We start from the raw sequence: 22,619 nt of genomic DNA on the forward strand, positions 1-22,619 counted from the left end.
ACAGCCTACATTATTCACGCCGTCCTCATGCCTTCTTTTCCTCCCTGGGACATTCCACATTGTGACGCCTTCTCCACCTGCCATTCCTCAGATGTGCCCCAAATATACTTCTACCTCTTTGATCATACTGCTTTCTCCTCAACACCTGGGCTGAGAAAATTCTGATTGAAATGTCCCCTCCACCTTCACCACCCATGATTCCTCCTGTACCAAAAGGCCCGATTCGGAGGATCTTGGCACCAGGAAGCCTCTTCCCAGCCTCCCCGTCCAACTTCATCTAACTCTCCCTCTCCTGCAACCGGACAGCTTGCTTTTCCCTCCATCGCCGATCCCATTCCACCTTGTGTCAGTTCTAGTAATGAACAAACCCTAGATCCAAACCTGAACTTGCCTGACTCGTCTCGAGATCCTCCTGGGACTGTGCCCAGGGCTCTCATCCAGGGTCACCACGGGCATTCGTCACAGCAGTTGGATTTCCAGGCAAACCAAGCACACCGTTCGACAAGCTTTCCATCCAGCATGGGGTCAACGGAAGGGGCTTCCAAGGCTTGGAGGAAGAGCATGTACTTGGTGTGTCATTTGATTACTGTCGGCACGAAAAGATAGTGAGACAGAAAAATTCTAAAGGGATAAAAATTTAGTATTACTGACATGTGACCTTTGTCTGAGTAGGGAAACGTTTAGCTCTCTTGGAGAGGAGAGACTTTTGGTTTAAATGGGACCACATAGCCCTTTGGAACAGCTGTGCTTGTGTGTGTTTTCTGCGGTAGTGCTGTGTCTGGCCATCAATTTACACTTCCTTTAAAATATTTTAGGATCCAGCTCAGTCTTCTGGTTTTCATCCTTCAGGGTCTGTGGTTGCAGTTGGAACACTGACCGGGAGGTAAGTCCACTCCAGCACGGCTCGTGCTTCCAGAGCTTTGGTGTCTGTGTTTCCCCGGGGACGGGCAGGTGTAGCGCTTACTGCCCCTCGCCGCTTCTAGCCACTCACCCAGAATTAAGTCAGAACTCTAACATAACACGTAGGACAGCGGTCCTCCGCATTTGGGACCGTGGGAAAATCTAAGGAAAGCTATGGATCCTTCTAGAAAAGCCCCCCCACCCATCCATGCACAGATGTGCGTGTACACACACATGCACACACACGCATGCACTCATGAACCGACAGTTTCGGAGGGATTTGTGGAGCTCCTCAAGCCCTGATCTTGCAAGCTGTGGGAGGAGCCCCAGCCTTGGAATCGAGCAAGAAAACATTTCAAAGTGCCAAGGATTTAAAAATGCTTTTCTTGCTGCCTTTTTCAAAATTTTAGAAACTGCCCCATCCCGAGCCTCATGTTCAGATGCAGCTAACACTTACTTGCTACCAAGTGCCTCCGCCAGGCCAGGCAGCAAGCCTGCACTTGATAGCCCGCTCCACCGCCTGGCAGCAGTGTGTCCTGAGCCAGTCAGAAAACCTCTCTGAGTTGTTTCCTTTCTTATAAATTGTGACAGTATTAGCTGCCTAGATACATGGCACCAATGACTGGAGGAGACAGTGTAGGCGGTATTTTCTGGAGTTGTCTGGCAGGCAGTGTTGGTGGCTATGGGGATTATTGTTTTGTACATTTTGACTGCACTTTTGTATTGTTTGTCACAGTTACATATATACTTATCATGGTTTAACTCAAATATTTTTGGTGATTTCCTCCCGTTCTTCCTTTCTAAAAAGCAAACCATGTTGACTCTGTTGTGATGACTATGGAGTATGTATGAGGAAAGAGTAGCCCTTTGTAAGTCACGGGTCGCAGTATCTTGAGGGTTGGGCACCTCATATCCAACAGAATTCTTCATGAAAATGTTTTACCACTTGTGTGCATGTGTACAGGCACACACATACACACACACGCACACTCCTTCCTTTTAACTCTCCCGGGGACAGTGGGAGCTTCAGACTCAGCAGGCTCTGAGGAATGGCTGGCAGCCAGTGATCACCAGACCTGCATGCTGACTCTGGGTAGTAGGACAAAGCATGGGGACCGTGCCGGGATGCTCCACATCACAGACAAGTTCTCGGGGGAGGAGACATGGCACATGGAAACCGGTCCTTCCCTCTTCATATGCTTCCCACATCTCTGGTCCTAGTGCCAGCCTTAGCTCTGGATGGGAGTTCACGGGGCTTCAGAGCACAGCCTCATTAGCCCCAGCCTCTCTGCTCCTTATGTTCTGAGCTCTGTTAATGCTCAGTAGCACATTAAAGGTAAATGGCTGTTGAAAACACAAGGGATCAGAGTTGAGAAGCCAAATCCAGATGCTAGGAGCCAGCCAGTCCCATGGAATGGGAGGCAGGGACACCAGAGTGCCAGTTGGTGGACATGCCTATGGAATGCATGCCATCTGGGGTCTGAAGATGCAACAGCAGGGCACCCACGCCCCATTTCACCCCCTGAAAACCCTGGAGTCCCAGTGACTGCCTCCAGCTGAGAACACGCAGGCAGGAGAGTGCAGTCGTCCCAGCAATTCACGTTTAGCGAGTACCGTGTCCTTGTGGGAGGATACGAAGCACGTCTGCATCCATCACAGTTTGCTTTAACTCTGGTCCTCCGCATGGACCTGGGCCCTCATCCCCATTTTACAGTCAAGGACACAGAGCCCAGACTGGTCCTGTAGATGCCTTCCTCTGCCCTCCCTGCCCTGGCTTTCCCCTGGTGCACCCCGACATCCGCAGGAGGCAGACACCCCAAGGCTGTCCCAGCGCACCCCCTGCCCCCCATCCTGCTGCACCAGGGCCACATCTCTGGGTGAGCCCGTGCACAGCCTCCTCGCTGCCTCCCCCGGCCACACGCCCGGCCTTCGGGCTTCCTGTCCTTTGACGTGTAAGTGACAGAACTCCGTGCGGACCCCTTCTTGTTAAGCGACACAGAGTGTTTATTAAGCACTGAGAAGTACTAGCTTTTAATAGTCACTATTCGCCTAAGAGTTTTCCTACATTTTCTCACCAAATCACTTACTGCGCTTCTCCTTGTGTTCATGACAGGTGGTTTGTGTTTGACACAGAAACTAAAGATTTGGTCACCGTTCACACGGATGGAAACGAGCAGCTGTCCGTCATGCGTTACTCGCCGGGTAAGAGCGCAGACCGGTCGCCGTACACTTACTACGACTACGAGACTCCGTGTCGGTGTCTTTCAAGGCAGAAATCCCACCAGCCTCCTGAGCGGAGCTAAGCTGCATCTGCATATCACTGTCAGGGACCAGAGGGGCCCATTGCCCTGCTGAATCCCCATGTCTTCATCTCCCGGCTGCAGAGTACGGACCCCGCCCATCTCACAGGCCCAGAGCCCATCCACTGCCCCATCCCAGTTCCCAGAACTTTCCCTCTCATCTGTTACTTTTGCTGTATAGATCTTTAAAAAGAGGAGGACTCTTTATTTTTTTAACAGCCTTATTTAGGTGTAATTTACGTGCCATTCTTTACCCATTATAAATGGACACTCAGTGATGCGGAGATGAACTCATGCAGCTGCACAGCCATAACCACAAAGCAATGCAAGGACCTTTGCATCACCCTAAGTTCCCTCCCTGCCCCTAGCGATTAACCTCCAGTCCTGCCCCCTCAAACCTAGGCCACCACTGATCTGCTGTCTGTTCTATAAATTGCATTTTCCAGACATTGCACGTCAGTGGAATCGTAGACTACGTAGCCTGTCGCACATGGCTTCTTTTTACCTGGCATGCTGTTGTGATCGATTCAGGTTATGATGTGTGTATCAGCAGCTTATTCCTTTTTAATTGCTGGGTAGTATTCCACTTTGTGCATATACCTCATCGTGTCTATACGTTCATCAGTGGTCACGAAGGTTGTTTTCCAGCTTTGGGCTATTATGAGTGGTGCCACTGGGAACATTCACTAAATGTCTCTTTGTGGTCATTTGTTTTCATTTCTCTTAGGTAAATTCCTAGGAGTGGGACTGGTGGATTGCATGGTAAATTTGTGTTTAACCTTTTATGAAACCGCATTCCAGAGAGGCTGCACTGTTTTACAACGTGCGAGGGTTCTGGTTTCTCTGCATATCCACCGACACCTGTTATTGCCTGCCTCTTTTATGATGGCCATTGGGGCAGGGGTGGAGTAGTATCTGCTGTGGTTTTAATTTGCACCCTTCCCCCACCCCACAACCATCAAAGATGCTGAGCATGTTTTCCTGTGCCTGTCAATCACTCCCACATTTCTGGTGAAAGATCTTGCCAGATATTTTCATTAGCTGGATTTTCATTAGCTTGTCTATCTTACTCTTGAGGGTTTTTAATATTATTATTATTATTACTCTTGAGTTTAAGAGTTTGTATAAGTTCTTTACCAGCTATGTTATTTGCAAGTATTTTCTCCCAGGGCGTGGCTTGTCTTTTCATCTTCCAGTTGGGGCCTTTTAAAGAAAAAGCTTTCGGTTTTGATGAAGTCCAGTTTCTCATGTTGTCCTTTGATGAATCATGCTTTTAGTGTCCTGCCCACGTCATGAAGCCTTTCCCCTCTGCTTTCTTTTAGAAAGGTGATTGTTGGGGTGCCTGGAAGGCTCAGTCAGTCAAGCATCTGACTCTTGATTTTGGCTCAAGTCACGATCTTAGGGTTCTGGGATGGAGCCCCTCATGGGGCTCTGTGCTCAGCAGGGCCTCTGCTTGATTCTCTCTCTCCCTCTGCCCCTCCCCTGCCTCTTTCTCCCTCTCAAAAAAAAAAAAAAAAAAAAACCCCAGAAAGGTGATTGTTTTAGCCATTACATCCCAGTGATGCTCGTATAATGTAAGAGGTAAAAATTTGATTTGTTCTGCATATAGATATCCACTTATCCCAGCATCATTTGTTCCAAAGACAGTCTTTTCCCTGTCAGATAATCTTGCCACTTCCATAAAAAAACAATTGACCTGTAAAGTATAAAGTTTTATTTTTGGAATCTCAGTTCTGTCCTGTTCACCTAGATGTTCATCCCTGTGCCAGGAACACACAGTCTGGATTCAGAACGAGTTTCAAAGACGAATAGTCTCACTCCTCCAACTTTTCTGTTTCTTTTCAGACTTGTTTTGGCTACTTTAGGTCCTCACCATTTCTTTATGAATTTTATGACCAGCTCGTCCACTTCTAATTCTAAAAAGCCTGCCAGAACTTTAGTAGGGATTTAATGTTGATTTTGTAGATTAATACGGGGAGAATTGCTGGGTTGGCAGTGCTGGGTCTTTTAATCCTTGAACACAGAATGTCTGTCCATTTATTTAGATCTTCTTACATTTTTCTCGGCAACTATTTCATAGTTTCCAGTGTACAAGTCCCACTTCCTTTGTTAAGTTTATTCCTAAGTCAGCTAAGTTTATGCCATTGTCAATGGAATTATTTTCTTAACATTATTTTCAGAATGTTGGTTGCTAGTGTAGAGAATAAAATTGATTTTTTTCACCTGGATCTTATATCCTGTGACTTTTCTAAACTCTTTTATTAGTCTGAGTAGTTTTGTGTGTTATGTGTGTGTGAGTGCGTGTGTGTGTGTGTGTGTGTGTCTGTAAAATCCTTGGGATTTGGGGATCCCTGGGTGGCGCAGCGGTTTGGCGCCTGCCTTTGGCCCAGGGCGCGATCCTGGAGACCCGGGATCGAATCCCACATCGGGCTCCCGGTGCATGGAGCCTGCTTCTCCCTCTGCCTGTGTCTCTGCCTCTCTCTCTCTCTCTGACTATCATAAATAAATAAAAATTAAAAAAAAATCCTTGGGATTTTCTTCCCATGAGAGGAACATGTCATCTGCAAATAAAGACTGTTATTTCTTCCATTCCAATCTGGATGCCTTTAATTATTTCTTCTCTCTTGCGTTAGGTAGAACCTCCAGGACAATGTCGGGCAGAAATGGCAAGAATGCATCCTTGCCTTGCTCACAATCCTAGAAGGAGAAGCATTCAGTCTTTGACCATTAAGTATGATGTTAGATGCCCTTTCTCATGATGAGGAAGGTCCTTTCTATTCCTAATTTTTTTAGGGTTTTTATCATGAGTGGCTGTTGGATTTTGTCAAATGCTTTTTTTTTTTTTTTTTTTTTTTTTTGTCAAATGTATCTATTAAGGTGGTTAGGTGATTTTTATCCTTCATTTTATTAATACGGTCTATTGTATTAGTTTTCAGATATTAACCCAACTTTGTGTTCCTGGGACAAATCCCACTTGGTCATGGCATATCATCCTTTTTATATATCACTGGATTCCTTTTGTAGAAGTTGTGTTAAGGATTTTTGTGTCCCTGTCCATGATGGATATTGGTCTGTAGTTCTCTTTTCTTCTAATGGTTTTGTGTGGCATAGTTGTGAGAGTACTGTTGTCTTATGAGAGTAATTTGGGAGGTGTTCCTTAATTTCTGAATGTTTCTTAAGGGTTGATATTATTTCCTTATTAAATATTTGGTAGAATTCATGTGAATTTAGTGAGCCATCTGGGCTTTTCCTTGTGGGAGGGTTTTTAATTACAATTCAGTTTCTTGTAGATCTATTCAGAGTGTTTATTTCTTCTTGAGTCAGTTTTGGTAGATTGTTCATTTCTTCTAAGTTGTCTGCTTGGTTGGCATTAAATAGTTCATATATTTGCCTAAAGTCCTTTAGGACTGTGAGGTCTCCTCGTTCATTCTAGATTCTGGAAACTCTGTCTCCTCTCTTTTCCTCTTGGTCAGTCAAGCTAAAGGTTTGTTTGTCAATTTTGTTGATCTTTTCAAAGAACCAACTCTTGTTTTTATTCATTTTTTTCTTTTTCTTTTTTTTTTTCCTGTTCTGATCTTTATTTTTTTCCCTTCCTCTGCTTGATTAATATTTAGCTTGCTCTTGAAGCTTAGTTACTTATTGGAGACCTTTCTTTTCTGGTAGAGATGTGTAAAACTATAAATTTCCCCTTGAGAGCACCTGGGAGGCTCAGTTGATTAAGCATCTGACTCTTGATTTTGGCTCAGGTTATGATCTCAGAGTCATGAGATCGAGCCCTATGTCAGGCTCCCCTCTGGGTGTAGAGCCTGCTTGAGATTCTCTCTTTCCTTCTCTGTCTGGCCCTCTCTCCCCATGTCTAAAAAAAAAAATTCCCTTGAGCACTGTTTCAGTCACATCCCATAAAGTTTTATGTGTTGTGTTTTTATTTCCATTCCATTCAAAATATTTCCTAATTTCTCTAAATAATTTCTTCTTTGGCCTGTGGGTTATTTAGACATTTAATTTCTCAATATTTGGGGGATTTTCCATATTTTCTCCTATTGTTCTCTAATTTAACTCCATTGTGACCACAGAATGTATTTTGTATGACTTAATCACTTTTACTTGTTTTTATAGCCTGGCACTTGGTCTGTCCCGGACAACGTCCCAGGTGTACTTGAGGAGAATGTGTGTCCCGCACTCCTGCGTGGGGTGTTCTCTATTAGTCAACTAGGACAAGTTGGTGGACAGTGTTCAGAGTTGATGGATGTGTTGTTCAAGTCATCCATGTCCTTGCACTATTCTGTTACCGTGGAACCTGTTAGTTTCTCTTTTCGGCTCTCTTGGTTTGGTTTCATGAATTTTTGATGGAAGATTGGACAGAGATGCGCTCATACACCTCAAGCCAGGAAGGCTGGCACCCTCTGCCCATGGACGTGTGTGCAGGTGGAAAAGCATATTTAGAGTTCAGGCTGTTTCCAGGTCTGCCCAGCTTCTACTTCTACTGGCCCTTTGGTATCTTCCCTGTGCGTGCACACAGCCTCAGTGTGGCCACGAGTGTCTGGCTAGCTGGGGTCCACTCCTGCCTGTCCTGTGCATGCATGCAGCCTCCCATCACCAGGAATGAGCTCACTCCAGCCACAAGCATGACCACAGGCTGCTAGAGCCATCCGCCCTCTCCCCTCAGCTGCCCTGGAGATCGTCACTGTCGACAGAAGTGGCATTGCCCAGGGCTTTGTTTGGAGGGAGCTGCTTGACCACAGAAACAAAGCCTCTGGTCCTCACAGCCGGCTCTGCTCTCCCAGAACTTCTAAGCCAGCATAGCCAGTGGGAGGGGTGAGAGCAGCCCCAGGCAAGTGCACCACAGACTCATACTGTCCTGACCCCAAATTCAGCAGCTTTTTAAGTATAAACACTTCTCAGATGGTTTTCTGTCTTTGATCAACTTCCAGAGTGCTGGAATGGTTATTTCTGTCAGTTTGGTACATCTTTATAATTTGCTATAGAGGGAGAGGACTTGCCAGGCTTCTCACTGGGCCACAGCTGGAAGCCCTGCCCGCTTATTTTTAACAGAGCCACAGTATCACTGTCACCTCCTCAGCCCACATCAGCATTAACTTCTTAACAACACCACATATTCGAAATCATCAGTATTCAAATTTTCAATTGACTCTTTTTTAACAGTTTAAATTAGGATCCAAAAAAGACTCACGCATGGTCATTGCTTGGTGGTAGGTCTCCAAAGTCCTTTTTAAACCATAGTTCCCTGTGCTTGGTCTCTCCCTCCCCCTTTTTTCCCATAGCATTTTCTACACTCTGGATTTTGCTGAGTGCGTCCCCGTGGCGTTTAACTTGTTCTTCTGTCCCCTGTCCTTCCTCTGATGTGATTTGTCGATCTGGAGGCTGGATCCCATTCTGTGTATATTGCTGTCTTCCTCCTACAGGAAGCATGTCTGCTTATCTCACTTTTGTGATATTAGCAGCCGTTGGTGTCCAATGCCTAGATTGGTTGAAAACAAGTGGTTCCCCCATGTTAGGTTTTCTTCTTCATTTATTAGATACCATATTTCTATAAAGAGAAACTGCTCATCATCTATTTTGTTACCTAATATGGTAGCATTCATTAAGGAAAGTCAAGATAAATCCCTGGTTTCTTTTTTTTTTTTTTTTTAAGATTTATTTATTGATTTGAGAGAGAGTGAGAGACAGGGAGTGGCAGGGGGGACAGAAGGGGAGAGAAAGACATTCTTAAACAGACTCTACACTGAGCGCAGAGCCCAGCATGGTGCTCAGTTTCACGATGCTAAAATCATGACCTGAGCTGAAACCAAGAGTCAGACGCTTAACTGACTGCACCACCCAGGCACCCCTGCCTGGTCTCTTTTACTTTCTTTACCAAATTCTGAGATGTTGAATTTGTTCTCTGTACCCCTTAGCAGTGCTCGATCGGTGGTGGTGGTTTGGGTGCCATTGTGAACTAGAGCATATTTGTTTTGTTTCCATTGGTGATAGTTATCATAGGTGAATTGGTTTACTCATCATTGGCCAGTGGAAGCCACTGGGTTGTAGCACCCAAGTGGTGGGTGAACATTGACATTGTGGGTTCCAGAGTGCTCGTTGCTGCTGGGTGAGCCCTTGCTTCTAGGCCTGGTCACTGTATGCTTGTGTTTTAAGAAATGCTATTTTTCTGTGATGTGCAGAATATTCAGCTTTGTGAACATTCTTGGAAATAACAGTTTTGTCCTTGGAAATAGTTGGCCAAGCCTGAGCTGCTGCTGCTCTGTACGAGTCTTCTATTTTATAAGCTGATTGACAGTGGTCTCTACTTATGCAGGGCTGTGTTCTTAATCTGTACAAGTAACATTAAAGAAGGAGCACTCCTTCAGATGTGTTTTCCTTGTGCCTGAATAAAGTTCACAGCTTTCCACCCCAAATGGACACACACACACACACACACCCCAGACCACCAGAACCTTTTCTCAGTGTTAAGGAGGAATTTACTCATCTTAGAATGACTTTTTTTTTTTTTAGAGATTTATTTATTTATTCATGAAAGACACAGAGAAGCAGAGACACAGGCAGGGGGAGAAGCAGGCTCCCTGTGGGGAGCCTGATGCAGGACTTGATCCAGGACCCCAGGATCATGACCTGAGCTGAAGGCAAATGCTCAACCACTGAGCCACCCAGGTGTCCTTCAGAATGCCTTTCATTCTTGTTGTTTTATTTTTTTTAAAGATTTATTTATTCATGAGAGAGACGGGGGGAGAGAGAGAGAGAGAAAGAAAGAGAGGGAAAGGGAGAAACAGGCTCCATGCAGGAAGCCTGACACAGGACCCGATCCTGGGTCTCCAGGATCACACCCTGGACTGAAGGTTGCACTAAACCACTGAGCCACCCAGGCTACCCTCATTCTTGTTGTTTTAAATATCATATTTTACTGTTAATTCTGGCCAGTACTCTGCATTCTTTTATGTGTTTTATGTGTTTCTCATCATTTTCTTGTTATTTTGAATGTCTATGAAGTGCAAGAGGCCCTCATCTACACCATCTTTTCCTAGAAAGCCCTCTGACATCTATCTGGTCCTGTTAACATGAGCAAAGTCCTTTGGGGAGTATATTTGCATTTCTTATCAGTTATACTAATGGCCATTCCCTGGAGACCAGAGAGTGCTTTTTACCAACAACTCTGCTTCTCTGGCTTTGGGGTCTTTCTTCATTAACCAGGTGACCCTTGTCTCATAGAGGCATTTGTATACCATGTTCGTAGCATTATTATTCACAGTAGCTAGGCTGTGGAAGCAACCCGAGTGTCCATCAATAGATGGATGGACAAGCATAATGTGGTATAGCCATTCAACAGATTATTTAGCAATGAAATGCTCCAGGCACTGGAGTCAGACTGCCTGGGGTTCAAATCCCAGCTTATATAAACCTGTGTGGCCTTGGGCAAGTTACTTTACCATTCATGCCTTAGTTTCTGCTCCTGAAAAAATGGGCATAATATCTACCTGTCTGCAGGGTTTACGAGGATTAAGTACATGAACACAGGAAGAGCCTAGGATGGTACTGGCACGTGGTAGACATTTCATAAAAGTGGGCTGTTACAATTCGCTAGTAATTCTTGTTAGCATTTAGTGTTTATCATCATTATTGTCAGGGCCTGGTCAGTTGGAGGAATCAAGGGTAGACGGCTTCCCATGCAGCTCTCCAGCCTTCTTGAGAACCATCAGCAACAGATGGTCTCCTCCAGGCCTCTGCTGTCCTTGGCCTCTTTACCCTATCCCATCAGGATTCCCATTCCATCAGGATTCCCGCACGGGACAGGCTGACGTGGTCTTCCCAACACCCGTATTTTGATCTGGTCCAGGAGAGGACTTCCTGGAACACCATTTCCTGATGGTGTCAGGCCATGCTGTTTCCTGTAGGACACACTACGTTGGGAGAGGAAAATCTGATGAAAGTGGTTTGGGGAGAACCTTTATTGAAGACTTAGGATGGCCAGTGGCCACCAGGACCTTTACACATGCTGTCCAGGGACTCCTCTGACTTGCTATGAAAGGGCACCATTTGCCATGCTTTGTGGATAGAGGACCTGATGCTCAGTGTGAGCAGAGATGCATCCACAGCCCCGAGCCGGGGTGCAGAGAGCCTGCCACGCGGTGTTCCATTCCTGCCTCTCAGGCTGCCTGCCCTCCACCTTCCTGGCCTCAGGAAAGTCTGACCTTCTCTGGATTATTCTCTCCTGCCTCGTTTCCTTCCCAGTGTATCCTGGATCTCCCCGCTTTGCCTTCACACTTGGCAAGTTCATCTGCCAGCTGCAGGGGCTGGCTCTGCCTTTATGTTACATTGAGCTCCTTCCCTGTGTTTCTACACAAGCACCGACACCCCATTTCCTAGGCTTTCCTGAGGCCAGAAACCCAGCTGAAAATGGTAACTGATGGCCTATTGGAAGTGAGGTGGGAAGGGCCTTCTGGGCAGGCCAAGGGGTGGGAGGGAGGATGGTGTGTGCACGGAGACGTGAGAGCCAGGTGCGCAGTGAGGAGCAAGGTGGCCCATCCTGGAGGGCCTCGGCCACCAAGGGAATGAGTCACAGTCCTTCCGTGGGAGCAGAGGGACGGAGTTCAATGGGGGAGAGAGCTGGCCAGGAGCAGACCTTCAAAAGAACAGCTTTGGGAGTGGTAGAGGACTCCCTAAAAAGCAAAATGTTCTCTTTGAATTAAGTCACTGATCTGGCTGTTTTTCCCAAATCTGTGATGTCACTAACATTATCCCTTGTCATTGATAAGCGTTTATTTTTAAAACAAATGTCATCTGCATATTTCTGCAGATGGGACCTTCCTAGCAATCGGCTCCCATGACAACTGCATCTACATCTATGGAGTCAGCGACAACGGGAGGAAGTACGCGCGTGTTGGCAAGTGCTCGGTAGGCGCTCTTCCCGTTTCCGCGGGGATGTGTGTGGTCACCACGTGTCAGCGAGTGACACGTCTCCTGCTCTTCTCTCCCAGGGTCATTCCAGCTTCATCACTCACCTGGACTGGTCTGTGAACTCACAATTCCTCGTGTCAAATTCTGGAGACTATGAAATCCTTTACTGTAAGTAGCACCCCAGGACTTGTGTGGGTTCGGATCACATAGAATGGTCACTCTGAGACCAAAATGGGGTCTCCTGCAAAACCCCACTTCCCCTACCGCATGGGCATGTACCATGACCTCCTGGCTTCAGTCTTCTTTTCTATAAAACAGAGGATTTGGGGGATGCCTGAGTGGCTTAGTGCTTGAGTGTCTGTCTTTGGCTGTGATCCCGGGGTCCCAGGAGAGAGTCCTAGATCAGGCTCCCTGTGAGGAGCCTGCTTCTCCCTCTGCCTGTGTCTCTGCCTCTCTCTGTGTCTCTCATGAATAAATAAATAAAATCTTAAAAAAAAAAAAAAAACAGGGGAGTTGGGCAGGGCCACCTCTAAGATCCTTCACGCCACCAAGATACTGGGGTCTCGGGTTGACATGGGTCCCTATGGGGCAGAAGATGCAAGGCTCCAAGGAGGAGAATGCCAAATCCTAGGGAGAGGGACACAAATGTGGCAGAAGAGAGTGGGGACCCTTGAGAAGGCGTCATCCCAAGCAGGCCGACACAGTGAAGTCTTCCTGCCTGGGGGGCCAGCAGCCCCTGGGACCCCTCCTCCTCCTTCTTTCCCACCCCTTCTGGCAGGGTCTGTGTCCAGGCAGGACTTGAGGCCACTGAGGATGTAAGGCCACAGCACACCATGCCCTGGCTCCTCAAACGTGTGCCAAGCACCTGTCGTGTACCAAAAGTGTACTTACATTTTATCTCATGATCCACAGCTCTTCCAGGCTTATCCCCTTTGTAAACAGGGAATCTGGGCTCAGATACGAGGCCGTGGGCATCAAGAGCCAGTGGGTAGGGAGGCAGCCAGCCACTGGCTGAGGAGCCTGGGTAGGTAGAGCTGTTGGCAGTGGAGGAAGGAGAGGAATAGAATGTACCAGGTGGCTCATGTCTTCCCTTCCTGACCTCTCCGAGGTCCTGGCTGACACGGGCCAGAGCAGGGGAGCAGAGTTCAGAAATAGGGCATGGGTCTAGAATCTTCTCAGACACGGTCTCATGCTCTATGAGTGAGAGCTCATTTGGGGAACAAACAAATCACCTGGGCATGACTGGTTTCCGTAAGCTCCCACTCCTGACTCGGGGCCGAAGGGGGGTGTGTGTTTGGAGGCACAGCTGGGGAGCCTGACAACAGGGGGCACAGCGGGTCAAGGGTTCTGTGGGGGGCAGGGGGAGGGACCCATGGAAGGTCAAAGGAAAGAGAATCCAGACTGCAGGGATACAGACCCAGAGAGGGAAATGGCAGGTGGTGCCCGCAGAGGCCCCGGGCTCTGGCACAGGTGTAGCCGTGGGCAGGGCTCCCGCGGGGCTGGGAAGTGGAAAGGGGCCCCACTCCGAAGGGCTCTGGAAGGGCTCTGGATCTGCCGGAGCCAGGCTCCGAGGGCCAGCCTTGTCGGGGAGGGGCGGGGCCTTTGGCTCAGCCGTCACCAGACTCTGATTTGCTTTTCCCAGGGGTTCCCTCAGCTTGTAAGCAAGTTGTAAGTGTGGAAACCACGAGAGACATTGAATGGGCTACAAACACTTGCACTTTGGGGTTCCATGTCTTTGGTAAGTTTTCTGTAGCTTTTGTTCAGTTCAGACATAACATGTATCTACTCTTAGAACATTTCACTAATACTTATGAATTCTCATGGCCACCAGTTTTGTCCAACTGCTCCGCTGCCGCTGACCCTACAAGGACATGCACCCTGCAGCCCCCAGGGGAAGGGCCAGGCAAAAACCAGAGACATAGGTTTTCACCCTTTTCTACTGTATGAAATGAGCCTTGAGCTAATTCTCTAGAATCTTCTCATAGGAGGTTGTGCCAGACTTTCTAGAGAGACGGGCCAGATGGCACTCAATCAATCTACTTATCATTTGTTAGAGTCATTATATTTTTTTTTGGTTCTTTAAATTCTTCACTTCCTTTGAAGTTGAGATTAGAATATATTTATAAATGGTGTAAAATAAATGACCACAGTTCAGTAGAATAGAAAAGACAGTATTTATAATCTCTTTATGTAAGGCCATGAATCAATAAGGTGCTCAGAATTTCACAAATCTCTGCAGAGCTGGCATTTTATCATTTTCTGGTATAAATGCTAGGTACCCCTAGATGTACTCTAGATATGCCTGTTGAGAAACTGATGTCTCATATCTGATGTTATTGGACCAAAAAGGTTTCCCAAAACAATGATCAGGAGACACTGCCCTCCACCCCAAACCAGGCTCCAGGCCCACGGCAAGCAGACAACACACCTGCCGGATGCCATCAGGCAAGCAGCAGCCACAAAGAACTGATACCAAGAAACACCTGAAGGGTCCCTGGGTGACTCTTGGCTTTGGCTCAGGTCATGATCTCAGGGCCCTGGGGTTAAGCCCCTACATCAGTCTCTGTGCTCAGCACAGAGTACTTGTCCCTCTCCCTCTGCTATTCGCGCCTCCCCACTTTCTCTCTCCCATTTATAAATAAAATCTTTAAAAAATAAAAAACACCTCAAAGGCACACACAGGGTTAAACAGTCCTTTGGAGAGACTCTCATATATAAAGAGTTACCCCCCAAAAAAGAAAAGTTAGGAAACCGTCGGCCGAGGACTAGTCAGCTTCCCCACAGATGCCTTGGGGATAAAGGAAAGGCATTGTGTCCAATGCCAGGGTTTCTCTGCTGTAGAGTCAAGAAAGAAAGGATCCCCAAAAGATGTGGGAGCCCGGAAAGCCCACCGGACCTCTCCCATGTGGTGGAACAGACCGCACCTTGGAGGGTCACCTGGGAGTGCCCTGGCGTGAGACGGTCACAGGCAGGCTGGATGCTTTTCTGTCCCCGGCTTCGAAAGCCAGGGCCTTGGGGCAATCAGAGCTCCGTGAAAGCTCAGTGGCAGTCCCCGTGTTTCCAGGGTTTCAGTGCTGTCTGTGGTCTGCCTTTCAGGAGTGTGGCCCGAAGGCTCGGACGGAACCGACATCAACGCGGTCTGTCGGGCCCACGAGAGAAAACTCCTTTCCACTGGCGACGACTTCGGCAAAGTGCACCTCTTCTCTTACCCTTGCTCCCAGTTCCGGGTAAGGTCTCCTTCACGAACCCTGCTCTCGGGGGCATGTGCTGTGGCCTGCCCTGGCCATCTGCGGATTGTCTGGAAGGGCGCCGTGTGTGAACCTGCTGGTCATACCTGCAGACGTGACCCTGCAGTCCCGCTGTGCTGGCGCTCCCGGGGGAGAACTCCCACCCACAGAGCCCTTCCAGCTGGCTTCTCTGCCCCCACCAGGCCCCCTCGCTCCAGCCCTGCTGAGCTGAGCCAACACCCGTGCCTAGAACACCCTTCCTCGTCCTTCACCCTCAACTGGTGGTACCCAGTCAGTCCCTCCTTTGGGTGGCCCCATGCCTGGTACAGCCCGATGCAGTCACCTGCCCGCTTCTGTCCCCCCACCAGGCCAGGTGTACAGGGAGGGCCTCTGTGTTGTCTTTTTACGTATCCCTCCTGAACCTGTGCAACAAGGCAGGTGTGCAGGTGAGAGCTGCAGAGTGAAGGGAGAGGAAGGAGCGCAGGGTTCCAGCGCTTTCCGACTCCACGCAGCGCGCTCTGCATTAAGCTGTCTCTCTGTCATTCTTCCCCAGGCTCCTAGCCACGTATACAGCGGGCACAGCAGTCACGTCACCAATGTCAATTTCCTCTGCGGCGACAGCCACCTCATCTCCACGGGCGGCAAGGACACGAGCATCATGCAGTGGCGGGTCATTTAGTCCCAGCAAGAGCCGCGGGGAGCAGAACAGGGGCAGGCGCAGACTCGTGCTACGCTCCACCACTGTGATTTCTGTTCTGTTTGAGAAGTTCTGACAAACCTCAGGAAAACCACTCCCTCTACCAGTTACCTTAGCATAGCGAATCAGTGAGCGTCACACCGGATCAGCGGTTCACGGTTCTCCCTTGTTGTACAGTATATAAAACAGTGCACATTTAATATAAAAAAAAATATGCCAGGGTTTACATTGTGGTGACACCAACAGAAATGGCTGGTATATCCCTCGTAACTTTTCTACGAACCCTTCAAAAATGGTCACAGAATGCCTTTTCATATGTTGTACATAGGCTTTCCTATTTCCCCACCTAGCTCGCCAAGTCAAATATTTATGAGAATAATGAGGTACTGAATTTGGATGGCTATTGATTAATTGGTCCTACAAGGATGAATCGATGGAGAAGAGGATGGATGACTGATTTGCACAGCTGAATCAGGAAATGCAAATGTGACCTCACTTGGTTACATTCTCTAAGGGGTTGTATTCTTCTCGTGTTAAGCAGATTGTACTCCAGATTAACTTAAATATTTCAGCAGGGTATGCAGGCAGTGCAGAGATTCAGTGACACTGTCTGCCTAACCAAATGCAGGCAGCCGCTTCACACCCTCTGTCCCGCGCTCACGTGCCCCGGAGAGTGGCGGAGACATCCAGCCACCTTCTTCTGTATATGAATTGGCATGATCTGGTATTGTACTTGTATAGGATTGTAGAAATTCATCACAAATACGTAAGGCTAGGCTTTACTATTTTATGCTTATGGACATTGTATATTTGTATCTTAAGACCAAGTAGACCAAGTGGACACGGTTATCTCCTAAGTGTACAATAAACCTGCAGCGGGGAGAAGTCTGGAAGGCTCCACCAGGTACTAAGGGCAGCTTCTTTTCCTGTCTTTTGTGCATGGCTGGCTCACCACACTACCAAGTAAGGTTGCGTTCTGATGGGTAAAACAGAGGTGGCGTACATTTGTCAGGAAGGCCTTATCCATTTTGATTGTGTGACAGATTGAAAATCTATTGTTTACATTGGGGAATGTATCTCAGATTTTAAAATAGAAGAGTAATAAACAGACTTAAAAACAAATACTAAGATTTCTACTTGTTCTAGGCAAGTAAATGAATGGAATTATCTGAACTCCACAGCGCTGGTTGTTGAGAGCGGCTGATTAAGCACAACATTTGGAAGCATGGTTATCACATCTCCAGCCTGCTGCGTAAGTGCAGGGCACCAGTAGACAACGTGTATTAAAGATGAATCTGTTTGTATGTATCCTTATCAAATATATTCTATAATGAAATTAAATCTGAAAAGGATTTCTTATTGACCTATAATCATGAAAATATATAAATTAAAATATTTAAAATTAGATATGATTCACACTATATTGTTTCATATACATATTTTTTTTTCTCACCTGGGTCACTGGCACATAGAACTCTAGCTTGCATACAGTGTGTAAGCGCCATCAGATTCGATGACTATAAAGAATTCAGCTTAGGGGCGCCTGGGTGGCACAGTCGGTTGGACTTCCGACTCTTGGTTTCGGCTTGGATTGTGGTCTCAGGGTTGTGGTCTTGAGGGTCGTGGGATTGAGCCCCACATTAGGGTCTGCATGTGCTCAGCGCAGAGTCTGCTTGGGATTCTCTCTCCCTCTCCCCCTGCCCCTCCCACTCGTGCTCTCTCTCTAAAATAAATAAATAAATCTTAAAAAAAAAAAAAAGGAATTCAGTTTAAGGGCGCCTAGCTGGCGCAATTGGAGGAGCATGCAACTCTTGATCTTGGGGCTGTGAGTTCGAGCCCCATGTTGATTGTAGAGATTCTTTAAAAACCAAATTAAAAAACTTTTTAAAACTTCAGCTTACTTATCATACCAAGCTGTTCTTTTACTTGGTTATGTAATACTGGCAAAAACAATTATTTTTACACTGATAAGGGAATCACTAGATCAAGGAGGGGGAAAGGGACCCATTAACTGATCTTTAAGTTGTAAGATCTTTTATTTCTATATACTTCTACTCTTTAACAGGCTCATAATGGGAAAAGGATATTTATATAAACTATTTTATCTTCATATTTGTCTTTATTTATTTGTTTCTTTGAGTAGAGGAGGGGCAGAGGGAAAAGGAGAGAGAGAATCTCATGCAGGCTCCATGCCCAACACGGAGCCCGTCGTGAGGCTCTATCTCACAACCCTGAGATCATGACCTGAGCTAAAATCAAGAGTCGGACGCTTAGCTGACTGAGCCACCCAGGTGCCCCGTATTCATCTACATTTTAAATGGTATTCTTTTAACAGCCCCATATTCACCTTGCAGGCATACTTATACTCACTCGCTCACTCATCGACAGAGGTAGCAATGGCCAGGTACCACCACTGTCACCTCTTAGGCTAACAAGGCCGAGACCTTCCAAGATCCAAGACTCTGCTGGGACAAGAGGCCCGGAAGCAGGGGCAGCTGCCAGGCCTCTTCCTCCCAACAGCCCTTGGCCACATCAGCTCAGCTGGGCTGTGGAGAGTGACAGCTGTGGGGCCATTGCCCATGAGGCTGAGGGGCCGTAATCTCCATGAGGTGCTGACAGCATGGACCAGGCTACATGCCATGGAAGCAGAAAAGCCAAGGGATGGCCTGAGAGAAGTTTCGGGAGCATGTCAGCAAGTGAAGGATTGCATTTGGGCAGTGGGTGAGGCTCGGACCCCTGACTGCTCTCTGGTCAGAGGGCCATGCTGTTGGCTCGGATGCAGAGCATTGCAAGTTTGAAAGCGGAAGATGCCTGGGACAGGATGAAGTGAGGTGAGGGGCCTCCATGACATCCAAGTGCAAGTGCAGAAGTAGGCATTTGGCTGGCAGGCTCAGAACAGAAATCCAGCAGCAGGTGCCACTGCAGGCCTCTCCACAGAAGACCTCCATGTCTCACACTGGGGATGTGGCTGAGGTTGCAGGGAGCTGGTCCAGCCAGGCGAGGAGTGGGGTCTGACCCAGCCAGGGGCACTCAGAATCCCAGGGCAGACAGCGGAGCACCAGACACAGGCAAGGTAGGAGGAAATTCAGGAGAGGGTTCACTCAAGAGCCCACACAGGCATCTTCCCAATCCCCCAACTTTATTTTAGAGGGAATGCAGTGGTGGGGAGGGCAGGCAGAGAGAATCTTAAGCAGACTCCAGTGCAGAGCCTGACCCGGGGCTCAATCTCCCCGCCCTGAGATCATGACCTGAGCCAAAATCAAGACTCAGACACTTAACCATCTGAACCACCCAGGCGCCTCTAACCCCCCAACTTTTTTGAGTGACTACTTCCACTGCCCAAAAGTTACACATTCCACCCATTAATCATTTTTTTCTGTGATCTGGGAACAGACTGTCATCATGTGATCTTTGAGGCTTCTAGAAGAGCACATGGAAGAAATGTGTGAGTGCCTCTGGCCTCCACAAAGGGGGACTGTCTAACGGCACAACTGGGGAGGTAGCTTTTTGGTGAAAACAAATGAGCAACGAGTACTTATTGTGAGGTAGAAACTGATTCACTATGGTTTTGCTTTTTTTTTTAACTTTATGGGAAATTTCAAACATATATAAAAGTAGAGCCTTTCACCGAGCTTCAAAAATTATTGGCATTCAGAGAATCTAATTTCTTCTGTCTCCCCTGATTTTGGAGACAGAGAGGACTGGAGTGTTTTCCAAGCAAGTCCAAGCCACCATGGCATTCACCAGTCTGCTGCTCCCCCTGAAAACAGTGTATTTTATGTAACCACTATCACAGCTGACCAACTGAACAGTGAGTCCTTGTGGTCTGGCACCCAGTCTACATTCAGAGTTCCCAAGTTATCAAACCAGCCGTGTCTCAATGCCAGGCACGTGGGGATGCCTTACAACCTGCACAGCTCAGGACATACGGCCCTCCCTGGACTCAAGCACACACCTAAGGCTTAGCTCAGGACCCTTCTCCAGATCCCACTCTGACCCCCCAGCTCCCTGCCCATTTGCGCCCTGCCCCTCCCCACACCCTGCCTCTCGCCCCCTGGGGATACCCCCCTTCTGGGTCTCCCAGCCTGGATCCTTCCCACTTTGGCTGGCAGGTGAGAGACTAGACCAGGCCCAGGTAGCAGCTCAGAAACCTCCACTGGGCTTCGAGGGAGGAGCCTTGTTCACGGGGAGCCAGAACCCGCTGCTCGAGGGTCCCAGCTGTTCCAACTTGGCTCCTCCACTCCCTAGTGACTCCGTAAGAATGGCACACAAACACCTACCACCCAGAGGCCGGAACCTGGGAGAGTGGCGGGGATGGGGGGTGGGGTGGGGGGGATGGCTCACACACCTGCTATCTTTGGTCACATGAGCACCTGTACTCAGGAAGCCTAAGGGAGGGGTGAGGTTGGGGGCCTGTGAGCACAGATTTCTCCTGAGCTCAGAATGTGAATGAGTTAGCAACACATTTGGTTATTTGGGCATAGGGCAAAGTAGGTGCCTAGCACCTGTGAGATGAAGGCTGAAAAGGTAATCCTCAACTCGGGATTTAGACCTGACCCCTCCCCCCGGGCTCCGCTGGCTGCAGGTGCACCACCTGGTGGCGGGAAACCGAGCAGGCTTCTCCTCCCCTGGCGTGAATAACCGGGTTCTGACCTCAGTGGATGGGCTGGGAGTGTGAGGCCTGGAAAATGCTTCCATGACTCAGACGGACTTCCACTTGCTGGATGGGGCAGGTGTTTCAAGCGACCTGCCCTGGGGAGCATTCAGAGCTTCATGGAGGGAGCCCCAACATTGCAGATGGTTTCACCCTCTGTCCTCTCCTTCTGGGTAAGGCTGTTCTATGAGGTGGCTGCCCCCTCCCCTGCAGCCCCTGAGTGCAGAGGAGTCCATCACCGGTCCTCTTTCTGCTGGAGTCCCCCCACCCCTCCAGGAGGCCCTGTAAGCAGGATCCCAGATGACCGCCCCCCGCCCCAGGCTCCCTACAGCACAGTCAGAAGAAACCTCTGTGCCTCCACGCCCTGACACCTCTCACAGCCTTCTCTGGGCATCTGGATGAGAGCCACCTCCTGCCTTTAGATTTTCAACCATCAACCCACAAACCACAGGGGACATGCGGGTTCACATGCAGGACCCCAGAGGCTTGGGGTCAGAGGGAAACAACCCCACCCCTCCCTCTTCAGTGACAGGGGCTGGAATCAACAGCTCAGCTTTGCCCCAAAGAAATCTCTCCTGCGAATGCTTTCTTTAAATTCTGATTCCAAGGGTGCCTGGGTGGCTCAGTGGTTAAGCGTCTACCTTCAGCCCAGGGCATGATCCTAGGTCCTAGATCGAGTCCCACGTCGGGCTCCCTGCAGGGAGCCTGCTTCTCCCTCTGCCTGTGTCTCTGCCTCTCTCTCTGTGTCTCTCATGAATAAATAAAACCTTTTTTTAAAATGAGTAAATAAATAAATACATTCTAATTCCAGACCGATTTTATACCCATAACATGGATGACGGAGGCTAAGAGGTCTCTTGGGAACATCCTTGGTAAATTCTCCCTGTGGTCTAGAAGGACCTTCGATGGTCACATCCTTTGAATCCTGGTTCCTGGACTGAAATGTCGGTTCAACATCTGGTGACACCCACCGCTACCGCCAGAACCTTCTTTGTGCATATGAGCAAGCGCTTGGCATCCCTGCCTGGTTTTCTAGGGCGCACATGCTCAGCTCCTCTGCCCAGTCTCTACCCTGGGCTGTGGCACCAGTAGAGTCCCTGCCACCCGGCCAAAAGTCATCCACACGGGTGGGATCTGGGAGGTGGGCTCACTCGCCCCTCTTTGATGTTGAAGAGACAGGGCTAGAAAGACAGGGGCGCTTGCCCAAGGCTGCTGAACTAAGGGTGAACGTTCCAGGTCTCCTGGGCTTCGCTCGTGCCGGCACCGGCGTCCTCAGACTGACACTCTGCAGAGCGCCTTTCGAGAAGCTGCTCCTCCAGGGTCTCCGAATGACTTTAGAAAGTGCCCCCACGCTATATATGGTGTGTTGTAGGTAGAGACCCGAGCCGCAGGTTGCCTCCTTGACGCATCGCGAATTCTATAATAAAGAAGCCTGCTCACACTGGCATTTCCCAATCTTGAGCATTGGCCACTTGTGCTCCCACGATGTTGATTATTGGCCGGAATCAATGTTCCATGGCAAACCATCTTGGGAAACACTGTGGGAGAAGGTTAGTCATGCAGAAGCTTAATATAACAAAGACGTGAAAGGGAACCCAGATGCCAAACGATTCTCCATTCCCTCCTCTTCTCGCAGTTTCTGCCAGGATGGGCTGTAAGGCCAGATTCTGAATGGTGGCAGGTGACAATGCAGAGGGGCTTCGCTCTGATACTGGAGTTCAGGGCCAGTTTCTTTGGGCTCTGCGTCACCTCCTTCTAGAACATGCAGCCTTGCTGGTATATGCTGTCAGCAGACGGAGACCGCCAGGGCCCAATGATGAACACCCGGTAGCAATGGAACAAGCCTCCTGGACAAGGGAGCAAGAGAGAAAGAACTCCTGTTCCTTTTTTTTTTTTTAAGATTTAATTAATTAATTAATGAGAGAGCATCAGCA

General features: G+C 48.4%; 1 protein-coding gene across 4 annotated transcripts in view; it reads left to right on the top strand.

The window, feature by feature from the left end:
* Window positions 1-17,436, top strand: part of EML1 (EMAP like 1) — a 189,301-nt gene extending 171,865 nt beyond the window's left edge. For all 4 annotated transcript variants that reach the window (XM_077910576.1, XM_077910577.1, XM_077910578.1 and 1 more), the window contains 7 exons: window positions 816-883; window positions 3,014-3,102; window positions 12,007-12,104; window positions 12,188-12,275; window positions 13,750-13,845; window positions 15,204-15,334; window positions 15,888-17,436. In XM_077910576.1, the coding sequence (XP_077766702.1) occupies window positions 816-883; window positions 3,014-3,102; window positions 12,007-12,104; window positions 12,188-12,275; window positions 13,750-13,845; window positions 15,204-15,334; window positions 15,888-16,013 (696 nt within the window). In that variant the 3' untranslated portion in view covers window positions 16,014-17,436. The remainder of the gene's footprint in view (window positions 1-815; window positions 884-3,013; window positions 3,103-12,006; window positions 12,105-12,187; window positions 12,276-13,749; window positions 13,846-15,203; window positions 15,335-15,887) is intronic.
* The last annotated feature ends 5,183 nt before the right edge of the window (window positions 17,437-22,619 follow it).

This window comes from Canis aureus, chromosome 9 (genome assembly GCF_053574225.1).
Source record: "Canis aureus isolate CA01 chromosome 9, VMU_Caureus_v.1.0, whole genome shotgun sequence".
NCBI classification, from domain to species: Eukaryota; Metazoa; Chordata; class Mammalia; order Carnivora; family Canidae; genus Canis; species Canis aureus.